Source organism: Enhydra lutris, unplaced genomic scaffold, assembly GCF_002288905.1.
Source record: "Enhydra lutris kenyoni isolate GAN:26980312 unplaced genomic scaffold, ASM228890v2 scaffoldscaffold106, whole genome shotgun sequence".
In the NCBI taxonomy this organism is placed as follows: Eukaryota; Metazoa; Chordata; class Mammalia; order Carnivora; family Mustelidae; genus Enhydra; species Enhydra lutris.
The window spans coordinates 883,566-905,156 of NW_019154190.1; the positions used below are offsets into that span (position 1 = coordinate 883,566).

Genomic DNA, 21,591 nt, shown 5'->3' on the forward strand with positions numbered 1-21,591 from the left:
CCCTGCTGACCAGAGCCTCCCCTCCCCCATCCTCCCCAAGGTCAGCTGAGCATGCCCCACTCCCCACTGCCCTACAGGGACTGAGAACGGTGACTCCCACCACCCAGACCCCCTAGAGCCTGCCCAGAGCAGGGGAACCTAATGTGGGGCCGTGGCCATGGTGGACATGGACCCCCCACACAGCAGGCATCACCTTGCACCAGGAGCTGGTAGGCGATGCGGTCCCCACAGCTGACACACTCGTAGAGGCCAGCATCATCTCGAACCACATCCCGCACCAGCAGTGCCCGCTGTCCGGCCATGGCCTGCACCTCATACTTGGGGCCTGGTGGCAACACGTGGCCATCCTTCAGCCACGTCACCGCTGCAGCCTGGTCTGACAGCTCAGCCAGCAGCTGTGCCTCCTCATGCAGCCGGGCCAGCACTTCCCTCACAGCTGTTACTGGACGCCTGGTGGTCATCCCTGGGGCCGCTGTGGCCACAAACAGGTGGACAGAAGGTGCATGGACAGAACAGTGGAGAGAACAGGGGAGGAGACAGAAGGAAGAATGACAAGGAGATGGACGGACAGAGGAGGAATGGACAGTGGAGGAGGAGAAAGAAGAGGCATGGACGGAGGAGGAGGGGATGGAGGAGGGACATTGGGGTGTGGGCAGAAGAGATTGATGGGAGAGGGAACAGAAAGAGAATGAAGGGGGAAGGAAGAGAGAAGAGTGAACAGACGTGGACAAAGAGAATGGACAGGGAGGGACGGGGTGGGGAAGGATGGGGAGGGAACAGAGCAGGGAGAGACAGGAATGAGGGAACAGGGAGAAGCAGAGTGACAGATTTCAGCAGAGGGGAAGGGGAGGGAGGGAGGGGAGGGAGAGGAGCAGGGAGACAGAATAGTGAGGCTCTGAGTCCAGTCCTCCATGCACAACCCACACAACCCATGGGAGAGGCCACTGCCAGCCCTGGGCAAGCTGCCTCCCACCACTCTCTCCTGCCCAACCCTGCCGCATCCAGGAGATCACTTGGGAGCTCACCTGCCCCGGGACAAGCAGCAGCTCCAGGAACCCCCACCCCACTGCTAGGGCAGAGGCCTGGGGGTCCCAGCGGGGGTCCTCCTACCTCGGACCTCCATGCGGATGCTGCTTTCAATGCCGTTGGCCACGAACTTGAGCTCAGCACCGTGCATGCTGGCGGACACTGAGTGGATGGTGAGGGCATGCCGTGTGCCGTCCTGACGGATCATGTACACGCTGCTGGCCTTCAGGGCCTGCCCGTCCAGGAACCACTCGCCCGCCGAGGCCAAAGTGAGGTCCACGGAGAAGGTCACCTCACCACCCTCCACAGCCTCCACTGCCTTCAGAGGCGTCCTCACGGCAAGCTGGGGGGCTGCAGGGTGAGGGCTTCAGAAAAGGGCCAGCCTCTGCCCTCTCCACCCCTCCTCTGCCTGAGCCCGGCCCAAGTGCTGCCTCCCCCAGGAAGCCCATGGGGCAGGCACCTGGAGCGCATCCACACTTACTCAGGTGCACAGTCCCTGGGAACTCGAGGTAGGGGCTGTGGCCAAAGCTGTTCAGAGCGGACACCCGGAACTGGAAGTCCCCCTCCTCAGACACGCTGGCCACAGTCAGCTCCTGTGCACCCACCCACTCAGCCTCGTGGCACCGGCTCCAGGTATGGGCACCAAGCCGCTTCTTCTCCACCAGATAACCATCGATGGGGACAGGGTGGTCCCCGTGGGGTGGTGGGGACCAGCCAAGGGTCACGGAGCACTCTGTCCTGGACTTCACCATGGGGGCCTCAGGCGCGTGCAGGGGCGGCTTCCTAGGGGCTGGGCAGAGAACCACCCAAGGCGTCACTCACTGGGAGTTCCCTCCCCAAGCCCTAGCTCCAAGATGAGCCCCGCCCTCCCGGGAGCGAGCCTTCACTGTCTGGACTGCCCAAGGCCCGAGGGGACTGCAGGGCCAAGGGATGCTGTGGGCCCATGACCAGGGGGCCTAGGAATAAACCCTATCTGTGATTCCAGGTCTCGGGCTTGACAGTGACCAAAGCGGGGCACAGTGACCATTCTGAGGGCCCTGAGACCCGTGTGCAGGGGCCCGTTCCTACCCCAACAAAGGGCTGACCCTGTGAAGATGGGTGGGAAAAGGGACCTACCCCCCAATCTACAAATTTGATAGCAAAGGCCACAGAAAGAAGACATGCTCACTCATGATGTCCCACAGCTGTCTCGCCCATTTGTGTGCTTCTAGAACAATCTGTACCTTCTACTTTGGTTCGCAAAGTGGTGGTCACCAGAACTCCCACTCTGCAGTCACCTGGGGTGACCACAGTGAAGGAGGGCAGCAAACGAACCAGGGGTCCAAGAAAACTAGAGCTATGACCGGTTGGTCCAGCCCCCAAAGCCCCTCCTACCCCCCCCCCCACAGCAGACCAGAGTGTACAGCGTGGCCCAGTGGACAGAAGAAGGGGAAAAGGGCCTGTCCATTCAAGAGGCACGCCCTGGCCCTTACCAGACACAAAGAACTGTGTCGTTGTCCGGCAGTCCCCAGCCATGAAGGTCACCTCGCCCATGTCCTCCAGGCTGCACTTGGAGATGGTCAGCGTGTGGCACGTGCCTTCTGTGGTGATGGCCACGCGACCCCCGGCCACCACCTCCTCCTGGTTCCTCAGCCAGTGGACGGAGTCCTCGGGCTGGGCCAGCTCCACACAGAACATGGCCGTGTCCCCCACTCGCACCGCGGTCTTCCTCGGGAGCTTCCGGACGAGGTTGCCTGTGGTCGGCAGGGCCCGGGGACTGGTCGGTGTTTGGATGGGGGGCGTCCTCCGCCCACCGCTCCTCCCCCAAGCCCACCTTCCGCACCGCCCCCCGCCCGCCCCCCGCCCACACCTCCACCTCCGAGCCCCGCTTCCGACTGTGTACTGCCCCCCTGTCCCACCCCTGCTCGCCCCTCCACTTCGCCCCCATCCGCCCCCATCCGCCCCCAGCCTGACCGCTGCCCCGCCTCCTGGCCGCCCCTCCTCGGAGCCCACCTTGCGCCCCAGCACAGCCCCTGCCCCGCCCCTCCTCCTCGCTCCTCCTCCTGCCCACTCCTCCTCCGCCCTGCCCCGCCCCCTGCCCGCCCCTCCTCCGAGCCCACCTTCCGTCCTGCACTGCCCCAGCACGACCCTAGCAGCGCACCTGCCCCGCACTTCCTCCTGGCTCCTCCCCCGCCCGCTGCCCCGCCCCTCCTCCCCGCCCCGTCCCTTCCCACCTTCCCCACTCCATTCCCCGCGACCCCCGCACACCTTGCACTGCGAGCTCCGCCACCGTGCGGCTGCCCTCCGCCGTCTCGCAGATGTAGACGGCGTCGTCGTCGGCCGAGACATTGCGCACCGTCAGCCGGCGCTCGGTGCCCTCCTCCTCGATGCCGTACTTGGCGCTGGCCCACAGCCGCGTCTCCTCCTTGTACCACGCGGCCTCCGTGGCCGGCAGCTCCACCTCGCACTGGAACGTGGCCGACTCTTTCTCCCGCACCTCCAGGTCCTGCAGCCGCTTCCTGAAGGGCACCGCGGGCTCTGCGGGGACAGGGCGCGTGAGCCGGGCAGGGGCGGCGGGTCTGGGCCAGAGAGAGTAGCGGGGAGGAGGTGGAGGAGGAGGGATTGGGGGGCGGAGAGTGCGGTCGGGCCAGGGAGAGAGGCGGCGGTCGGAGGGAAGCAGGGCAGGTCAAGGGCTCCGTTAGTCGGGTACGGGGCTGGCATGGGGGCAGAGGACCAGGACAGGAGTTGGGTAGGAAGGCAGGGGAGCAGCAGGGATGAGTCCAGGGAGGTAGGGGGATGTAAGGGGTTAGGGGTAAAGAGCCCCCTCCCCTTAGACAGAAGATGTCTGTAAACGAGGCACCTAAAGCCACAAAAAGTATCCCAGAGATGCTGCTCCCGGGCCACAAAATCCGGTGGGATCCCGCTCCCACGAGCAGCGAGGCGGCAGGACCAGGGCCGGCTGCCGCTCAACCCCCTGAGCGCCGGCCGTGGGCCAAGCCTTGCTGCCCTGCGCACTTTCCCCTGTGCAGCTTCTGCAGGGACCCCCGAGGAACCGCGCCATTTCCTTTCTCCCCCACTCTGCCTGGGAGACCCCCTAAGCATCCTGTGAGGGGGTGGAACGCCCGCCTCCCACCCCTACCCCACCCCACCTCCCGTCATCTCCCAGGAGGAGGTGGGGCTGAGGACAAAGCGCTTTGTTCCTCACTCATGTGACTCTCACAGACACAGTAGGACAGGCGGGTGGTCATCCGCTTCCCCTCTTTCTGTGGCTCTGGGAACTCGAGAGCTGCCCCAGGACTTTACCTCTGGATTCCACAACCGATTCCAGTGCAGGTGGAAAGGACAGGGGGAGGGAGGGTGGGGAAGGGCTTCTCGGGCAGCAACCCCGCGCTGGGGCCGTGCGCCCAGCACCCTGAGCTCACCTCGGACGACGACCAGCACGGAGCTGTAAGTCTGGCCCACCAGGTTGGACGCCGTGCAGGTGTAGAGGCCCCGGTCCGACTGCTTACAGAATAGGATCTTGAGCACGAAGTTCTCCTGGGCGTCCTCGTACACCACGTGTCGCCGGCCCTCAACCACCAGCTGCCCATCCTTCTTCCACACGGTCTCTGGCTTTGGCTCCCCCGTCACGTAGCAGCTGAGGCGCGCGTGCTTGCCTTCGGTCACGGTGCATGTGCGCGTGCCAGAACCCGGTGGCGAGGCCGGGGCGCCATCGGCGCGTATCGCCTCGCGCCGCCACTGCAGGTGCGCCAGAAGCGCAGCGGTAGAGGCCCCGGGAGGGCCCGCCGCGTCCGCATCCGCGTCCACGGTGAGCGCTGCGTTGGCACTGGCAGCGCCCAGCGGGTTCTCAGCGCGCACCGTGTAGGTGCCGCCGTCGCGGGGCCGCGTGGCCTGGATGCACAGCGCGCTCGCCTCGCCGCTGGCCTCCACGCGCACTCTGGGGGCGTCAGGGGAACCTAAGCGCCGCCCGTCCTTGGCCCAGCTCACGGCCATAGGCGGCGAGCCGCGCACGCGGCAGCGGAACGTGGCCTCCGCGCCCTCGCGCACGCGGATGGACGTGGGCCGCAGGAGGAAGTGGGGCACCTGCTCTGCGCAGGCGGCCTCGGCGTCCACCTGCAGGCCCACAGCGGCGAAGGCCTCACCGATGGCGTTGCGGGCGCGGCACACATACTGCCCGCTGTCGCCCAGGGCCAGGTCTAAGATGGTGAGACGGTACAGGTCGCCGTCCTGGGCCAGGCGGAAGCGAGCACCCGCCTCCACGGGCTGCTGGTCCTTCTCCCAGCTCACCTGCGGCGTGGGGTTGCCCACGATCTGGCAGCTCAGCGTGGCGTCCTTGCCCACCGACACCATGAAGGCCTTGGGCCGGGTCAGGAATCGGGGTGCCCCACTGAATGAGTGATCCATGGTGGCGGTGGGGGCAGCAGGAGGGACCTGGGAGCGGGTTGGGGGAAGGTCATAGTGGGGATAAGACCCTGTACTGATCAAGTCCCCCACCTCCGCCACACCACTCCCCCACCCCCGCGCCTCCGCCTCATCTCCCCTGCCCCCACAGCTAGGACTGTCCAAGGCACGGTGATACAGAAATTCAGATTTGCTGCTCCTTTCTGGGCATTTGGAGTCTGGTGCCACACCTCCCTCACAACAGGCTCTTCTGTCTCTTCCTGTCCCCCCAGCTCTAACCCCACCCCCAACTCCAGGTCCAGTTGAGTACCTGTCCCAAAATACACCAGCACCCTGGCTGGCCCTCGTCTCTGTTCACCAGCATCTCCCTACCTGGGGCCATGCTGTCCTCTCCACACAGACCTGCCTGTGTGTGTGTGTGTGTGTGTGTGTGTTCCCTCCCCCCCCCCAACTCCAGCTGCCTTCAAGGGACCAGTCCCTGTCCCCCACACACTGCTGCCTCCTGGATTCCGAGACTCCAATCTGCCTAAATGTCTCCCCCACTCAGAAGGCGGCTCTCTGAACCCGGACGGGGCCTGGGCAGGGAGGCCTTCCCCGGGTGCCTGCTGCTGGCCTGTGCCTCTGACTGTGGTGCGCTGGAGGTCACAGATCCTCCATCCCAGGAGGCTGCCCTCTGAGCCCTCTGCCCCACGTGCCCCCTTTTGTCCCCTGCCCCTTCCTCCTCCTCCGCATGATTCATCCTCCCAAGACACACTTCTGGTTCTGGGTGCTGCAGCCCAGCTGGCCCCAGGCAGCGCCCATGCTGAAAGTCCAGTGTACTGGGCCGTCAGCACCTCTCCAGGGGTTTCCAGGTCCCCTCAACCCTGATGAGCAGGGAGATCGGAAATCTGGCTGCCAGTTGGACCCCTTATAAGCCGCCCACACCCCCTCGCTGTGTGCTCCTGCTCCTCCCCCAGGGACAGCACATGGTCAGCTATGAGCCCAGGGAGGACAGGCAGAGAGTCCCCTGGGAGGAACCACAGACGTCCAGGCTGAGACTGGCCAGGTTGACTGGCAGGGCCTGGTCACTCTACAGACTGTGTGTCCCCACTGGCTGGGCACCCTGTGGGGGCAGGGTTGGCACCCCCATAACGAAGGCTACCAGGGACTGGCTGGCCATCGGCACAGGTGGGTAAGGTGAAGCTGGGCCTAGCCTACCCTGCCCCATTTCTGTAAGAAGAGCAGCCCCCCTGACTTAGGGCTGGCCCCAAGCACCTCAACTTCCTCCCCACCCCAGGGCTGGGCTTCCAGCATGGGCTGCCCCCTGGGAGACAAGTGGGGTGATGTTCTGGACCCTTGGGCTCCTGTCCTGTGATTCAGGGCCTAATCCCCCTTAATCCCCCTGGAGGAGGTGAGCCTGCACCAGTCTGCTGACTCACTGTGCAGTCAGCACCTCTGTCCCTTACCCCCCCTCGCTTCCCCGCCTGGCCAAGCTCTGGGACTGGGAGGACCTGGGCCGGTGGCCACCCAAGCCCCGCCTCCGTGGACGCCCTCCTGGGCCTTGAGGTCTCTCTGGGGAAGGGTTACTCTGACACTGGGTCTCCAGAAGCCCTGAGCTCTGAGCTCCCTGGGCTCCCCTCCTGATTCCTGGTTGGCCTGCAGTTCCCCCCAAGGCAGGACACTCACTGCACCCTAACCCCCACCACTCCAGGTGCAGCTCTGGGAGCTAGGTGCTCTGAGCTCATGAACGGGCAGGGGCTGAGAGCCACCTCAACAGCTGGTGGCCTCTGGGGGCCCAGGAGGACAGGGAAGGGACAGGGACTTCCCTTCACTACACGTGCTTGGGGAAAGCAGCCCAGGCCCTTGGCAGGTGACAGGCTGACCCCTGGCCTGGGAAGGATGGGCAGAGACCCCAAGATCTTCTCAGGCCCCAGGAATGGTGCTGATGTCTGGTCAAAGGCCCGTGTTCCCCACCTCAGTGCAGCAGACCCATGAGACCCTGGGGGCTCCCACAGGCTCAACCGCTCCCAGACAGGCATCCCCACTGCTCTATATGCGGTGCCCAAAATGCTGGCCCAAGGACTCCAGAGCCACACTCCTTCAGGCCAAGTTGGGGGACTCCTGCTGGGCTGGGACATGCAGAGGGGAGTGGGAGGCTCAGGAGGGGACAACTGGCTAGGACTTCAGCCCCAGCTCCCCAGGGAAGCGCCTTCCTCCCTCAGAGTGGGCTCCTTGCTCCTTGGAGGCCCAGCTTGTCACTGGCAGCAGCCTCCCTCCACACGGACACCATGACCTCCCCACCCCCACCATGACCACAAGAGGGTCATGCCTCTGGACCCTCGGAGTCCTGAGGGCTGACGTGAGCCCTTCCTGCAGCCTCCATCCTTGGTTTTCAAGAACTTGGCCAGTCTTGGGTCCTCCTCATGGGCCCAAGTGGGAATTGGCTTGCAGCCTGACTACAGAACCTTGGTCCCCTGGAGTCCCTGCTGCCCCTCTCCCCGACCTCATCCCCCCACCCCCCAGAGCCCCCGCCGCCCCCCTCCCCCACCCCCAACCTTCCAGAAAAGACTTCCAACGACAGCTCCTGGAGTCTGGACCCCTGGCCTGGCAGCCTCCCGAACTCCAGGGGAAATTCTTTCCTGGAGTCAGGTGTCAGTGCCCCTCTGGCTGTCCCCTCTGCTGAGCCAACAGGCCCAAAATAGCCCCAGCTGTCAGCGGCCATCCATCTCCGCAGAGCTGGGGGCAGGGCCGGCCAGACCCCCAGGCCTCCTTTGGAGCAGGGGGCCACAAAGGAGGAGGTGGATGCACGCCACAGCCCCCTGGTCTCCCACCCCCACTGCTCTCTCCCCGCAAGAGGGGCTCAGCTCAGGCCACCACGGGGTCAGGGCCCGGATTCCAAAGCCCCAACCGTTGGAGTTACACAACCTGGCTGGACACCCCTCCCCAGGCCCCTCTGGACCCCAGTGCCCTGACCTTCAACTGAATAGCCCTGAGGGAGAGGGGCTAGGCCTGGGATGGCCCCCACCCTGCCTGATCGGCCTCCTCACCTGTCTCTACGGGAGGCTGGGAGCAGCACCCAGGCGTAGGGCACAGACGATGGAACAGGGGCTGCTGGGTCTCACCTCCCTCCACGGGCCCAGGACTGACAGAGCTCCCACCCAGCAGCCCACTCTCTGGCCGGTCCTCAGACTGGACGGGGACGAAAGGACAGGCGGATGCTGTCAGCTGGAGAAGGCTGGGCCCGCCCCCTCCACCAGCCAGCCCAGCCCAGCTCCAAAATAGCCCGGGTGTCACTGCCTGCGATCTGGTTTCACCCCCAGCCCCGGGAGGCAAAGGGCAGAGGCTCTGGGTGGCCAGGTGTGGGGGTGCAGGGGCAGCGATGATGTGGGTGGGGCAGGGACCCCACCTGGTGGTGACCCCTCCTCAGACTAGTATCCTGGAAGGATACTAGGCAGGAAGGAGCCCAGGAGACCCAGGACCACCCAGGGGGCACCCAAGACCACCTCGAAGGGACCTGGGGCCACCCAGAAAGGGACCTAGAACCAGCCAGAGGAACAGGGGGACCCAGAACTACCCAGAGGAGACCCAGACTGTCCAGAAGGAAGAGGGGGGACCCGAGGCCCAGCTAGAAAGTGACCCAGAACCAGCCAGAGGGGAGAAAGGGACCCAGGAGTATGCCAAGAGCAATGGCCATCTGGAAGTCCTGAGCCTCTGGAAGGGGGTGGAGGCAGGTAGCCAGAAGCCAGCACAGGCCCCAGCACCAGCCCCAATCTGTCCCCACCACACACATGCTGAAGGCAGATTCTTTATCCCTGGTCCTTCGAGTAGCAACTGGCCTGGCTGGGTGTCCACGGCACCTTTAAATGGGAGTGGGGATCCCTTAGAACCCAGGCAGGGACCTTCCCGGCCATGGGCCAGGGGTGGGCAGGCAAGACAGTGGCCAGTGCTAAACGTGCCCCAGGAAGGCTGTCCCCAACTCCATCCCCATAGCCCTGCTGTAGGGACAAGCATGGACAAAATGCCAGGCCCATCTGGAGGACAGGTGGCCTCTGCCTGGTGGGGCCTAACCAGGACCCAGAGAGTCTCCTGGGAAGGGGCTGACCCCTGCCCCCAGCGGCCTAGGTTTGAGACCCACCCTCAGGGACCCCATCTGAGTGTGGGTACCAGAGCAAGACACCTAGCCAGGCCCCTGCACCCACTTGATGCAAGGACCGCTCTAGCTGGTGTGTCTACCTGCTGACCCCCACCACAGCAGGTGTGAGAGCCAGGAGTCCAGAGATCCCAGGGAGGGGGGAATGAGGGTAGGGAGGACGCGGATCCACCATAGCCAGCAATGAGGGACTGCTTGGCATGCTCAGCCTCACCCCTGACCCTGAGCCAGCACCCCTGTATGCGGTGGGGACTAAGGCTCTAAGCACAGACCAGATGCCCTGGGGTACCCAAGTCTTGGCTCAGACACCATAACAAAACCACAGACCAGGAAGCTCAAATAGACATTTATTTCTCAGGGTTCCAGAAGGTGCATTATGGAAAGAAGATGCTTGTAGGCCCCAGGACACTGGGGTGTCCCTTCCTGGTGCAGACACAGCCCCACACTCAATATGGACCCACCGGCCAGAGGGTCAGCCCTAGGTGTCCCTCTGTCCACCTCTATGGACACCGATGGGTCCATGGTAACCGGGGGTTAATCGCAACTATAGTGATCCCTTAACCGGCATTCAGGTGACTCACTGGCCTCCAACTGGCCCCCCGCCCCCGGTCCTGTAACCCGCCCCCGGTCCTGTAACCCTCCCCAAGCTCACCCTCCTCCTCTGTCCTCCCTCTGTCCTGTGACCCTCCATAGCTCACTCTCCTCCTCCTCTGTCCTCCTCCCTGTCCTGTGACCCTCCATAGCTCACCCTCCACTTCCTCTGTCCTCCCCTAGTCCTGTGACCCTCCTCCTCCTCTCTGTCCTTGGACTCTCCATAGCTCACCCTCCTCCTCTGTCCTCCCCCACCCTCACAGCGTCCTGTGACCCTCCAGAGGTCACCCTCCTCTGCCCTGCATCCCACATCATGCTGTCCGCCCCCTCTCTCCCTGGGCTCTGAGTGGTCTGTCTGGGAGCCCCAAGCTCAGAGGAACCCCCCCCCCCAGGCCTGAGCCACTCTCCTCCAGCTGTGACACTGGAACTACCCCACCCCCGCCCCCAGGAACAGGGCAGAGGCTGCAAACTCTGAGGCCTGGGAACCTTTCCTGCAGAGGGGAGAGCTTGTGACCTCTAGTGCTCTAGTGTCGGAGGGGAGTGCTTCTTAAGTGGAGGTGGGGGGAGCCAGTGGCCCTGCTCTCTGACCGTCCCAAAGGGAAGCCACAGGCACGCTCCTGGGGAAAGGCCAGCATGCTCAGTCTCCCTTCCAAGTCTTCCCTCCAGAGACCTCGTGGATGGTCCCCAGGGACAGTGTGTCAGCAGTTGGCAGTAGAGGGACCATGGCTCAGGGTGGCCATGGTTTGCTTGTTTCCACAGCTGATGGTGTCACACCTTTCTCCTGAGTGCAAGACCAATGGCCGTGAGACCACAGCCTGCACAGATCCAGGAACAAAACGGGAATGTTAATGGAGAAGAAGGTGAATTCCACATAAGGTCTGGAGTTTGGGTTTGAAAGAACATAGAAGGGATTAAAACTACTTGTTGTAGCGGGCGGGGGGTGGGGGGAGGTGCTTGGGAAGGAAGGGAGTGGGGGTGGACACAAAGGGAAAAGGTTGGAAGAAGCTGGCCCAATGGGAGGCCTGCAAGTTGTGGGAGCAGGAGGGTTCACACTCATGCCCTTGCCATTGATGAGAAGCTTTGGAAAGAACCTCTGTGCCCATCGATGCCACACAGACAGAGAAATGATGGTGTCCTGGGGCAGATCAGGCTATACAGCCTCATTCTTAAAATGACGGGGAATTGTATCCACAAACTTAACTCTTAAAAAGATGATGTCAGTCAGCGAAGTAAGGGATCAAGTGGAAACCACACTGTGAAGCGGGGCTCCCGCTCCCTGCACCTCTGCTGGTTCCTGGTGCCCCACCACTTGCTCCTGGCTGAGCCTGCGGCCAGGAGTTGAGAGCAAGGCCCAGAGGTCAGGCAGGGGAAAGGGACCCACAGCCAGGAGCTGAGGGGCCCCCATGAGACAGAGGGCGCGGAGGGACATCCTGGGACAGCAGTTGGCCCCATGACTGCACACAGGGACCAATGAGACACAGGAACACAGACCGGACAGGGGTCTATCCACGCTGACAGCACGGATGGCCATGGCTCCCCCCCAGGTCACAGAGACCCCACGGACATGGTCCATGTGCACATACTACCACAGAACCACCAGGAACACAGACCCCCACAGGCCGACTCCAGAGCTGCTACAATGTAACGTCTGGAGTGTCCAATTTCCAACTGCAAGCCCAAGACATGCCAAGACCAGGAGGGCAGCTACTGCAGCTGTGTCCACTGCTCTGAGAACTGTGGGAGACATGCCATGCCAGTGTGTCATCGCACAGAGAATAGCGATAAAGAGAGGGATCAGGAAGTCCAACAGGCAGCAGGAGGGCTCAGGGGCAGCCATCCGGGTGGCAGAGGGAACCCATGAGCTGGAAGACAGGGGCACAAAGTATGCACTGCAAACACCCAAGAGAGTCCAGGATGAGAGCCACATGGGATGGCACGGAGCCACCGGACACGCGTGAGAAGGACAACAGCCGCTCGAGGGCACAGGTGGATTCATGGGGGGCTCACTGCACCTGGAAGACAGGCCGCTCTGGGGGCACACCACAAAGGGCACGCCCTTGGCGTCAACCATCCCTTCTCTCACCAAAACAGCGTCTTGGCCAAATGGTATCTTAAAAAGTGCTGAATCAGGGGTGCCTGGGTGGCTCAGGACATTACCTGTGTCCCTTCCACTCAGATCCGCGATCTCAGGGTCCCCGGGGTCGAGCCCGGGGTCGGCCTCCTGCTCAGCAGGAAGCCTGCTTCTCCCTCTGCCCCTCCCCCTGCTCATGTTTGTTCCATGTCAAATAAATACAATCTTTTTAAAAAGCATGGTTGCAGAACACCAGACTAAATGCAACATGCTTGAGATTCATTATTACTCAGCGGACTAACTACTTTCAAAACAGGATTCCTCTTCCCGCCTCCACCCCCGCCATTCTGGACCACCTGCTGGAGATGACTGCAGTGCAGTGGGAGCTCTCATCAACCCAGGTTTTCTCATGGCACCCCGCAGGAATCCAGCTGCGGTGACCCCCTCGAGTGGAAACTCAAGAGTGATCCCACAATCTGACAGAGTGTTCCAGGGAGCGACTCTGGTTCAGCATCTTAACAAAAGAAATGCAAGGATTACGGCGATCTAGGCTGCATCCACTCAGACAAGTGCTGGAGAACGCAGGTGAAGGTCTTTCTGGCCCAGAGTCTTGGCCAAATCTTCGGACAACCTTGTTGACGTGTCTGAGGAAAACGAGCCCCCAGACACCCTGGTTCCAGGGCCAGCAGCACCTTGTATGCGCCCCCCCCCCCCCGGTTCCATGCTCACAGTTTAAAGGCTTTTTTTTTTTTAAGATTTTATTTATTTGACAGAGAGAGATCACAAGTAGGCACAGAGAGAGAGAGAGAGAGAGAGTAGAGAGAGAGAGAGGAGGAAGCAGGCTCCCTGCCAAGCAGAGAGCCCGATGCGGGACTCGATCCTGGAACTCCGAGATCATGACCCGAGCTGAAGGCAAAGGCTTAACCCACTGAGCCACCCAGGCACCCATGCTCACAGTTTAAAATTAGAGTGCACAGGGTCTGGGAGTCACCACGGAGCAGGGAGCCACCTCCTCCCCAACAGCTGCCTTCCCTCCCTGAAGGGCTAAGATTAGGGCTGCACAGATTGCTAGAGTAGAAATGAAGGGCCACAATTAACCGGGTGACTTAATTTGGCAATCCGGCCCTTCTACGGTGGTCAGATAGGGGCCTTCTCACGGCCAGGGCTTTGCTAGTGACCCGGTCACTCAGATCAGTCACTGCCTTGTGGGCCTTTCCAAAGAACTTCAAGACCCGTACTCGCTATCTCCTGGGCATCATGTTCTGAGAGTCAGTCCATGCAAAATCCCATCATGGCATTTTGTCCCAGGGCTGAAGGAAGTCATTCACAGGGCACAGCACACAGCAGGGGGCCTCCACAGGGCTATTCCTGGGCCTTCAATGGCAAGAGCCAGGGGAGTCAGGAGGCCAGAGAACACTGTCCAAGCCAGAAACAGGCCCTGCTTCCTAACTACTGCTCTGAGATGTGCCGGCAGCTTATCAGGAAGCCACGGTGATGAAGACAGTGGCTCAGGGGTGGGGAGGACAGGCCGGAGAGGGGAGGGAGAACAGAACAGAAAGCCAGGAAACCAGAGCCACCAGCTCTCCTCTGAAACACACTTTGCACCTGTCATGGGATGAATGGTGCCCCCAGAAAGAGAGACGTCAAAGTCCTCACACCCAGAATCACAGAACCTTAGAGAGAGGCAGGGTCTTTGCAGATGCAATCAAGTTTAGAGGAGGTCAGCAGGATGGGCCCAGACCCAAGAACTGGTAACCCCATACAGAGGGAAGGGGACCTCAAGACACTCTGGCAGAGGTGGTCCTGGGAAGACCGAGCCACAGACCGCCTGTGCACCAGGCTCTGCAGGAAGCAGGAAGCTTCCGCCCCGAGCCTCGGAAGGGAGCATGTGCCCCACACACACCTGGATGGTGGGGCACCACCTCTCTGGTGCCTCAGGCCACCGACTGGTACCAGTTTATTCCATGGCCTGAGGACACTACTACAAGGCTGATCACACACGGAATTACCACGGGCCACCTCAGCTCTGGAGATGTGCCCAACAGAACCGAGCTGGCCCACAAGGAACCCGTTCCCAAGTGCTCACGGCAGCACGGTCCCTACATGTCCTTGGGCTGAGGAATGGCCCAAGGACGTGGTCTCTCCTCAGAGCTGAGCCCACATGCCCTTCGGCTGAGAAACAGCACAAGGACATAGCCCCAAGGACCACAGGTCTGGACCCAGAAAACCGGACCCTTGGCGGCAGCAGCCGGACACAAGTTCAGGCCGCATCCTGTGTGATTTCATCCCTGCCAGGGTCCAAACCTGGGAAAGCCCGAGACAGAACGGACGACGGGGCGGGGGGGGGGGGGGGCGCCACGGGGGGGGGGGGGGGGGGGGGGGGGGGGCGGTGCGCCACGGGCAGTGGAGGGGCGGAGGTGGACACCAGTGGGCATAGACTTCCTGTTGGCGGGGGGGGGACATGATGGGGATGCCGGCCCAACAACGGGAATGTACTAAATGCCATGAAACCGTACACTTTACAGTGGCTAATTCTCCATTCCCAACGTGTGCACGTGATATGAATGTAATACTGCACGTCCGTCATATCTCAATATAAAGTTAAAAGTAGAAAAATACAGTGGGTTTTGTTATGTGAACCTTACTTCAACGAAATAATCAAGCTGAGATGAATTTAAAAACCGAACTTAAAAAACGAAAACAGGGGCACCTGGGTGGTGCAGTGGGTTAAGCCTCTGCCTTCTGCTCAGGTCATGATCTCAGGGTCCTAGGATCGAGCCCCACATCGGGCTCCCTGCTCAGCAGAGAGCCTGCCTCCCCCCTCTCTCTTCCTGCCTCTCTGCCTGCTTGTGATATCTCTGTCTCTGTCAAATAAATAAATAAAATCTAAAAAAAAAAAAAAAAATGAAAACAGGGGCATCTGGGTGGTTAAGCATCCCACTCTCGATTTAGGCTCAGGTCATGATCTCAGGGTTGTGAGATGGATCCCCGCCTTGGGCTCCACACTCAGCAGGGAGCTGGCTTCAGATTCCCACTCCTTCTGCCTCTCCCACTGCATTCTCTCTGTGTCTAAAACAAATACAGTAATCTTTAAAAAATCAAAACAAAAACTTTCAAAAGAAAATCAAGACCATATGGACACAGACATCTTATATAAGACCCAGAACAGCAATCCTGAAAGAGAAAGAAACTAATCTCACCACACTGAAATTTGTAGTGGCTACCCAAGAAAAGATACCAAAAGAGCACTGTGGAAATGACGCCCACCCCACTCATGTCGTTCAGGAAGTCTTACAAGTGTACCCGTCAACACAAGGATATTCGAGGCACCACGCGGTAGCAAAAAATGGTCAACATGCTCAGCAGCCAGGGAAGAATCAAATACATCAGGACACGGTCACAGGAACAATGGGCAGGTCCTGTCCTCAGCCCTTCCCGTGGGAAGACAGTGGTACTAGGGTTCTCTACAGAGAAGGAACCACCATGATGCCCATACACATACATCTAGTTCAGCAAGTCCAAGGACAGGAGAAAACTAATGTCCCAGGTCAGGCAGTCGGACAGCACAAGGTCCCTCTTCCTCCACCTGTCTGTTCTATGCAGGCCTTCACCTGATTCAGTGAGGCCCACCCACATCGGGAGGGCCATTTGCTTCATACAGCCCCCCAGTCCATCGTTAACCTGATCCAGAAATGCCCTCGGAGACACCCCCAGTGTTGCACCAAATGTCTGGACTCCCCACGGTCCAGGCAAACTGACACATAAAAGCAGCCATCACAACACCTGTGTCCAGGGTGGAAATGTGAGTCACAGAACACAGAAGGCACAGTCTCCTGTCAGACTGGAAAACAGCAGCACAACACAAGGTGTGTGGATACAGATGTAGGAACCTAGTATCTACACCCATAAAGGCACATCGGCCGAACCAGGGGACCTCCAGGAGGCTGGAAAGGACACGGGCTTTTCACTGTGTTTCTGTGCTGTTAAATTGAATTTAATAGGCACTCATCCCAACTGCAGCAAAAAAAAGTAACAGTGATACAACTTGGGGAGGAAAGACAAGCCAGTGTGCTTGGCCTCGATGCAAGACCCCATGAGGAGACCTCCCTGGCAAGGCAGCTCCCAGCATGGTCATTGGGTGTAACAAGTAGAGGGCCTGAATGGGCAGGTATGCAGGCAGAAACCCGAGGAACTCAGCCGTGTGGCTATGCCAGGAAGGCCAAAGCCAGGAGGAGAAAGGGGCACCCAAACTGGTGTTTCATGTTCCAACTCTGAGGAGCAGGGAGCTTGGCTCATAGGGCAAAGGAAACCAGTGACAACAGAAAAGCTCCCCCCGCTGCCCCCTGCACACTGCAGGAGGCTGGAGCTGGGCAGCATCAAGGGGAGGGCCACGGTGAGGGCCATGGTGAGGGTAATAGTGAGGATGAAGGGGAGGACCAGGGGGTGGGCCGAGGGGAGAAACATGGTGAAAGCCACAGAGAGAGTCAAGGTGATGACAACAGTGAAGGCCATGAGGCAGGGCAAGCTGGGCAAGGGCGAGTGGCCTCACAGCAGCTGTGCAGCCGGGCCTGTGGTCAGGCATCCCCTTCACCACCTACTCTCCCACCTGCCTTCAGAGCTGTTTCTTCCTGAGAAATCCCAATTACAGCTCAGGTATAAGAAGCTGGTCAGAGCAGATGTTTCAGCACTGTGGCTCTCACCATGGGGCCCCTGTACCCCATGGGTCCCGTACCCCATGGGCCCCGAAGGCCCTTCGAGAGACCCAGCAATCAGAGCCCATCTGCATGTTTACACATGCCTCACTTCTGTCGCTTCGTGCTGAGAACAGCTGTGTTGTGGGATGCTGGGGGTTACAGAGGTTTGCACCCTGGACCAAATGCCACTCCCTTCCCGGCATCATGTGCGTTGTTGGTTTTGGAGAACACAGGTTCCCGGGAAAAATACATGAGCAACAGCCCTGAAGACTCACGGTTCACCAGCCAGCAGCCAGTGGTACGTGTGGAAGAAATATCCCCAGAGTCACCCATGTACATGGGTGGTTTTTTAATTTTATTTTATGATTTTACTTAATTGTAAGTAAGTGCACACAAGCAGGGAGAGTGGCAAGGAGAAGGGAGAAGCAGGTCCCCTCTAAGGAGGAGCCCAATGTGGGACTCGATCCCAGGACCCCGAGATCATGCCCTAAACCAAAGTCAGACTCTTAACTGTTGGAGCCACCCAGGCACCTCCACAAATGTGTGTTCTCCAATGCACCCACATACACACATATGCTGGCTAAACACTCAATTCTGATCTCACCCCAGAGACACGATCCCACCCACCAGCTCAGAGCAGAGAAGCAAAAAGGACCAGATCTCTCCCCAGGGACAGGATCCCACCCAACATCTCAGAGCAGAGGAGCAGAAAGGACCAGATCTCTCCCCAGAGACAGAATCCACCCAGCAGTTCAGAGCACAGGAGCAGAAAGTACCTGATCTCTCCCCAGAGACAAGATCCCACCCAGCAGTTCAGAGCACAGGAGCAGAAAGCACCTCATCTCTCCCCAGAGACAGGATCCCACCTAACAGCTCAGAGCACAGGAGCAGAAAGTACCAGATCTCTCCTCAGAGACAGGATCCACCCAGCAGTTCAGAGCACAGGAGCAGAAAGTACCTCATCTCTCCCCAGAGAGAGGATCCCACCCACCAGCTCAGAGCACAGAACAGAAAGGACCAGATCTCTCCCCAAAACAGGATCCCACCCAGAAGTTCAGAGGAAAGAAGTGTGGAGAGCTCCATGAGGTTCTCATGTCAAGCAGGAGCCTGGATCCAGTAATGACGCAGCAGTTGAGGGGACTGCAGCTTCCAGATATCTCTGGGACCACAGTCATCTGTGCCCCCCACCCAAATGATAAAGAGCAGAACCAGAGGAGGGCTGCGGTGGCCCAGGACCGAGTAACTCCTTTTAAAGGGGAGGGTTTTGGCATTGAACCGTTGGACTCTTCAGACTCATGACCCCTCTATGTCTGACCACATAGAAGGCAGCTGCCCCCAAGGACTCTGCGCCTTCGATCCCCCAGTAGAACCCACATCCTTCCCTGCTTGAACAGCAGCAGCAGGAAGTGCCAAGAGCCGACCTGGACCAGACCAAGGCCTTGTCTTCACTGCACCCAGACTGACTTCACGTTTGCTTTGCTACCATCTTGTCCCCTCTGTTATTTTGTTCGTCGTGTGGTGTGTCTTCTGTCCCGCTCTGCGTGCCATGTCACCCATTGAACGGTGTGTGAGCCTGCTTTGTAACTGTTAGGAACTCTCCTTTATGACCAAATACAACTGTCATTGTGGAAAGACTCAGCTCGTGTGAGCACCTTCCCAGCATCCTCATGACACGCAGAAAGCCTCCATCTCTCTGACAATGCTCAGTGGGTCAGGGACAGTGTCCTCAAGAAACCGTGCTGGATATCCACATGTGCAGAGTGGACTGGAAGCTTTCTCACACCGTCCACAAAGATTAACCCAAAAGAGACCAAAGGAGCAAGTGTAAGGTCCCCAGAAGAAAACACAGGGAACATTTCCCCAGGCAGTGGTCCAGGCCACAACTGGACATGACACCCAAGCACAAAGGACAAATCCTGTCAGGAGGGGGGACCCCATGGAATGACAAACTTCTAACTAGGAGGCGAAACCACTGATAAGGGGAAAGGATAGCCCAGAATGGGAGAAAATATTTGCAAACCACATAGCTGATACAAAGGGGCAGCAGAGTTGAGAGGCACAGAGCAGCCAGGCCTCCCGCAACCTGCCACTCGCCATCTGCTCCAGACCCGGTGCCTCCCAGCCATCCCAGCCTCTGAGGTCTCTTCCTAGGGCTCTGCTGTCGGCTTCCATCTGCCATGCTCCACCCAGAACCATGTCCCACGACCTTCCGCCCAAAACAAAGCCAGAGTTGCACATGGGCTGCTTCTGGGTCACACTTTAATAGCCACGCCAGGGTGTCAAGTGGGACACCCCATGACTGTGAGATTCACATTGCACGGGACCATGGAAGTCAGTGGTTTAAAAAGGGAAGAAAGTCAGCTCTTCTTGTGCAGACACGGCCACATCCCAAAACAGCAGCACATAAATTAAGCAGACAGAAGCTCCTTCCCGCACCCTGAGCAGCTCAGGGAAAGAGGGGTATGCTGCTGAGACCACGGTGCACAGGTGGAGCACCCCACAGTCTGCACACAGCACGGCACTTCCCACAACCCACCTGTCCTTTCAACCAACACCAGATGGAAAGGTGCAGGCAGCCCAGGGGCAAGGCTCTGGACCATCCTTGTCCCGGGCTGATGGCGGAATGCCCCCCAAACCCACAGAGCTGGGGTCTTGTCCACCCTCATCTGGCAGAAGCTGCAACTCAGCTCAGCCTGGAAGCAGGTACAGGCCTGCTCTCCTCAACCCCAGGCCATGGGATAGCTCCTGCCCACACACCCCCCACCCCCTGTCCCAGCCACAGAGCAGCCAGAGAGGACAGCCCAAGCTGGGCATCAGACCCTCTGGGAAGCACAGAGGACAAGGAGCACAACCCCGATGCCCACAGCCATGGGGGCCCACTGCTCTGGGGGGCCTCCAGAGGGGGGTGCATTAACGGGACCACCATGGGCAGTGGGGGCCAACCAAAGGCAGGGCCCTCCATGACCCCTGGCAGCTCCGGAGCCCACAGAAGGCAGGGGACTTCCAGTGCTACTTGGTGGCTGTGGGCCACCAGTCTGGCACAGATGCAGTTAAGGCCACCTGGCCACCCTCAGAGGTCCTGATGTGGAGAGGGCCCTTGATTTTCTCCGACCGCAGCAGTGCCAGGCCCACGTCTCCCTGGCCGGCCCTGTACTTGCCGGCTGCCTGCCCCGACTCAGTGAGCACCAAGGCCCCAGGGGTGATGCCACCTGCTGGGAGAGGGCCTGACAGCCGCACCGGGAAGAGCCGCTTGCGGATGACACCCATGTGGTGGGTGCGCGCCGTCAGCTCCTGGCCGATGTAGCAGCCCTTGCTAAAGCTGACACCATTCATGAAAGCCAGGTTGGACTCCAGGGGCAGGGCCACTCCTGGGGGCAGGTCATGGACGCCCTCGGGAACGCCTGTGGGGTGGGAGGGAAGCAGCTCCCTGAGGACTGGGGGCGGCCCTCCTGAGCCCTGCTGCCCACAGGGCCCACTCTCTGCACCCTATTGTCTGGCACAGGTGGGGGGCTTGGGAGGAGTGACCAGCTAGCGCTGGAGGAGAGGAGCCCTCACCACGGACCTCCCAGGGCAGAAGCCCACCACACCGCGAGCCCCCACCGCTCCCCGCGCCCACCGCGTCCCAGTCCCGCGCTCATACCGTGCATGTACCGGTGCCGGTGATAGTCCCAGAGGTCTCCCAGCTGGCCGCCGGACACCAGGGCCAGGCCCTTATCCTGGGTGAGAAGACGCCAGCCCATGCAGCCGGTCCGGGGGTCGCGAGCGAGGATGGTGGTCCTCTCGGCTGGCTCCCGCAGTGGCACAGCCCCGCAGGCCTCCACTGGGGTGCAGGGCAGCACCGACCACACACATAGCTCCGGGCGCGGCTCCACGGTGACCTTCCGCCGGATCTTGTACAGCCCCAGGTGCGTCTGCAGGGCGCCCAGCACCGCGCGGTCACACTCCAGGAGGAAGGCGGGCACCTCGCTACGATCGCACTCTGGGAGTCTGCCGGCAGAGACGGGGGCTCCTGAAGGCGGGCCGGGTGCGTGGCCACAGACCTCCACTGACTGCCCGGGACGGCTGCGCGGTCCCTCCCAACCCAGGGTACTGGCAGAGCTGGTGCGTGCCCAAGGGGCAGACGACGTGAGGAGTGAGACGCCATGGGTCGGCCGGGGGTGGGGTGGGGAGCAAGTCCCAGGAATGGGGGGCGTGGTACTGTGCGCCCTCACAGTGAGATGGAAAGCCACCAGCAGCCTGACAGCCAGGACCTGCCTTCTCTAGCTCCACAGAGGCCGCAGGTCTCAGGTGCTGGCACTCAGACTTCAAGAGGGTCAGAAGCTCGGGGAGCTGGTAGGACAGCACACACATCAGGGACAAGGGGGGCGTGCGGTAAGGCCACTCTCTCCCCGTGCTCACCCCCTGCCACCCCTCCCCCCCCCGCTTCCCCCAGGTGAACTCTGGAGGGCCCAGGAATACCCTAACCCCCACTCTGGGCAGCCATGCCCCCGGAAGGGACCCTGGAACCCCGTGACCAGTGTGGGAACCAGGTGGGACAGCTGGGGTGCTTATGGGCAGATGAGCAGGGGACCTTAGTGCAGATGTCCATGACCCAAGTACCTAGCTGGGATCCTGGTTGTAGAGAATGATGGAACAAGGACATACAGCCCCGTGGAAACTGAGACAGGGAGTGGGTAAGACCATCCACGAGTGTGTGTGAG

General features: G+C 60.5%; 2 protein-coding genes across 2 annotated transcripts in view; both read right to left on the reverse strand.

Moving 5' to 3' along the window:
* The window catches only part of LOC111139417 (obscurin, cytoskeletal calmodulin and titin-interacting RhoGEF), a 159,060-nt gene extending 153,651 nt beyond the window's left edge, over positions 1–5,409 (reverse strand). Inside the window, exons 1-6 of the mRNA XM_022491664.1 lie at positions 4,428–5,409; positions 3,274–3,543; positions 2,499–2,759; positions 1,508–1,816; positions 1,111–1,377; positions 194–472 (exon numbers count right to left, since the gene is read on the reverse strand). Of these exons, the coding sequence (XP_022347372.1) occupies positions 194–472; positions 1,111–1,377; positions 1,508–1,816; positions 2,499–2,759; positions 3,274–3,543; positions 4,428–5,409 (2,368 nt within the window). The remainder of the gene's footprint in view (positions 1–193; positions 473–1,110; positions 1,378–1,507; positions 1,817–2,498; positions 2,760–3,273; positions 3,544–4,427) is intronic.
* A 13,724-nt stretch (positions 5,410–19,133) lies between these two features.
* Positions 19,134–21,591, reverse strand: part of LOC111139411 (IBA57 homolog, iron-sulfur cluster assembly) — a 4,799-nt gene continuing 2,341 nt past the window's right edge. Inside the window, exons 2-3 of the mRNA XM_022491658.1 lie at positions 20,532–20,878; positions 19,134–20,292 (exon numbers count right to left, since the gene is read on the reverse strand). Of these exons, the coding sequence (XP_022347366.1) occupies positions 19,901–20,292; positions 20,532–20,878 (739 nt within the window). The 3' untranslated portion in view covers positions 19,134–19,900. The remainder of the gene's footprint in view (positions 20,293–20,531; positions 20,879–21,591) is intronic.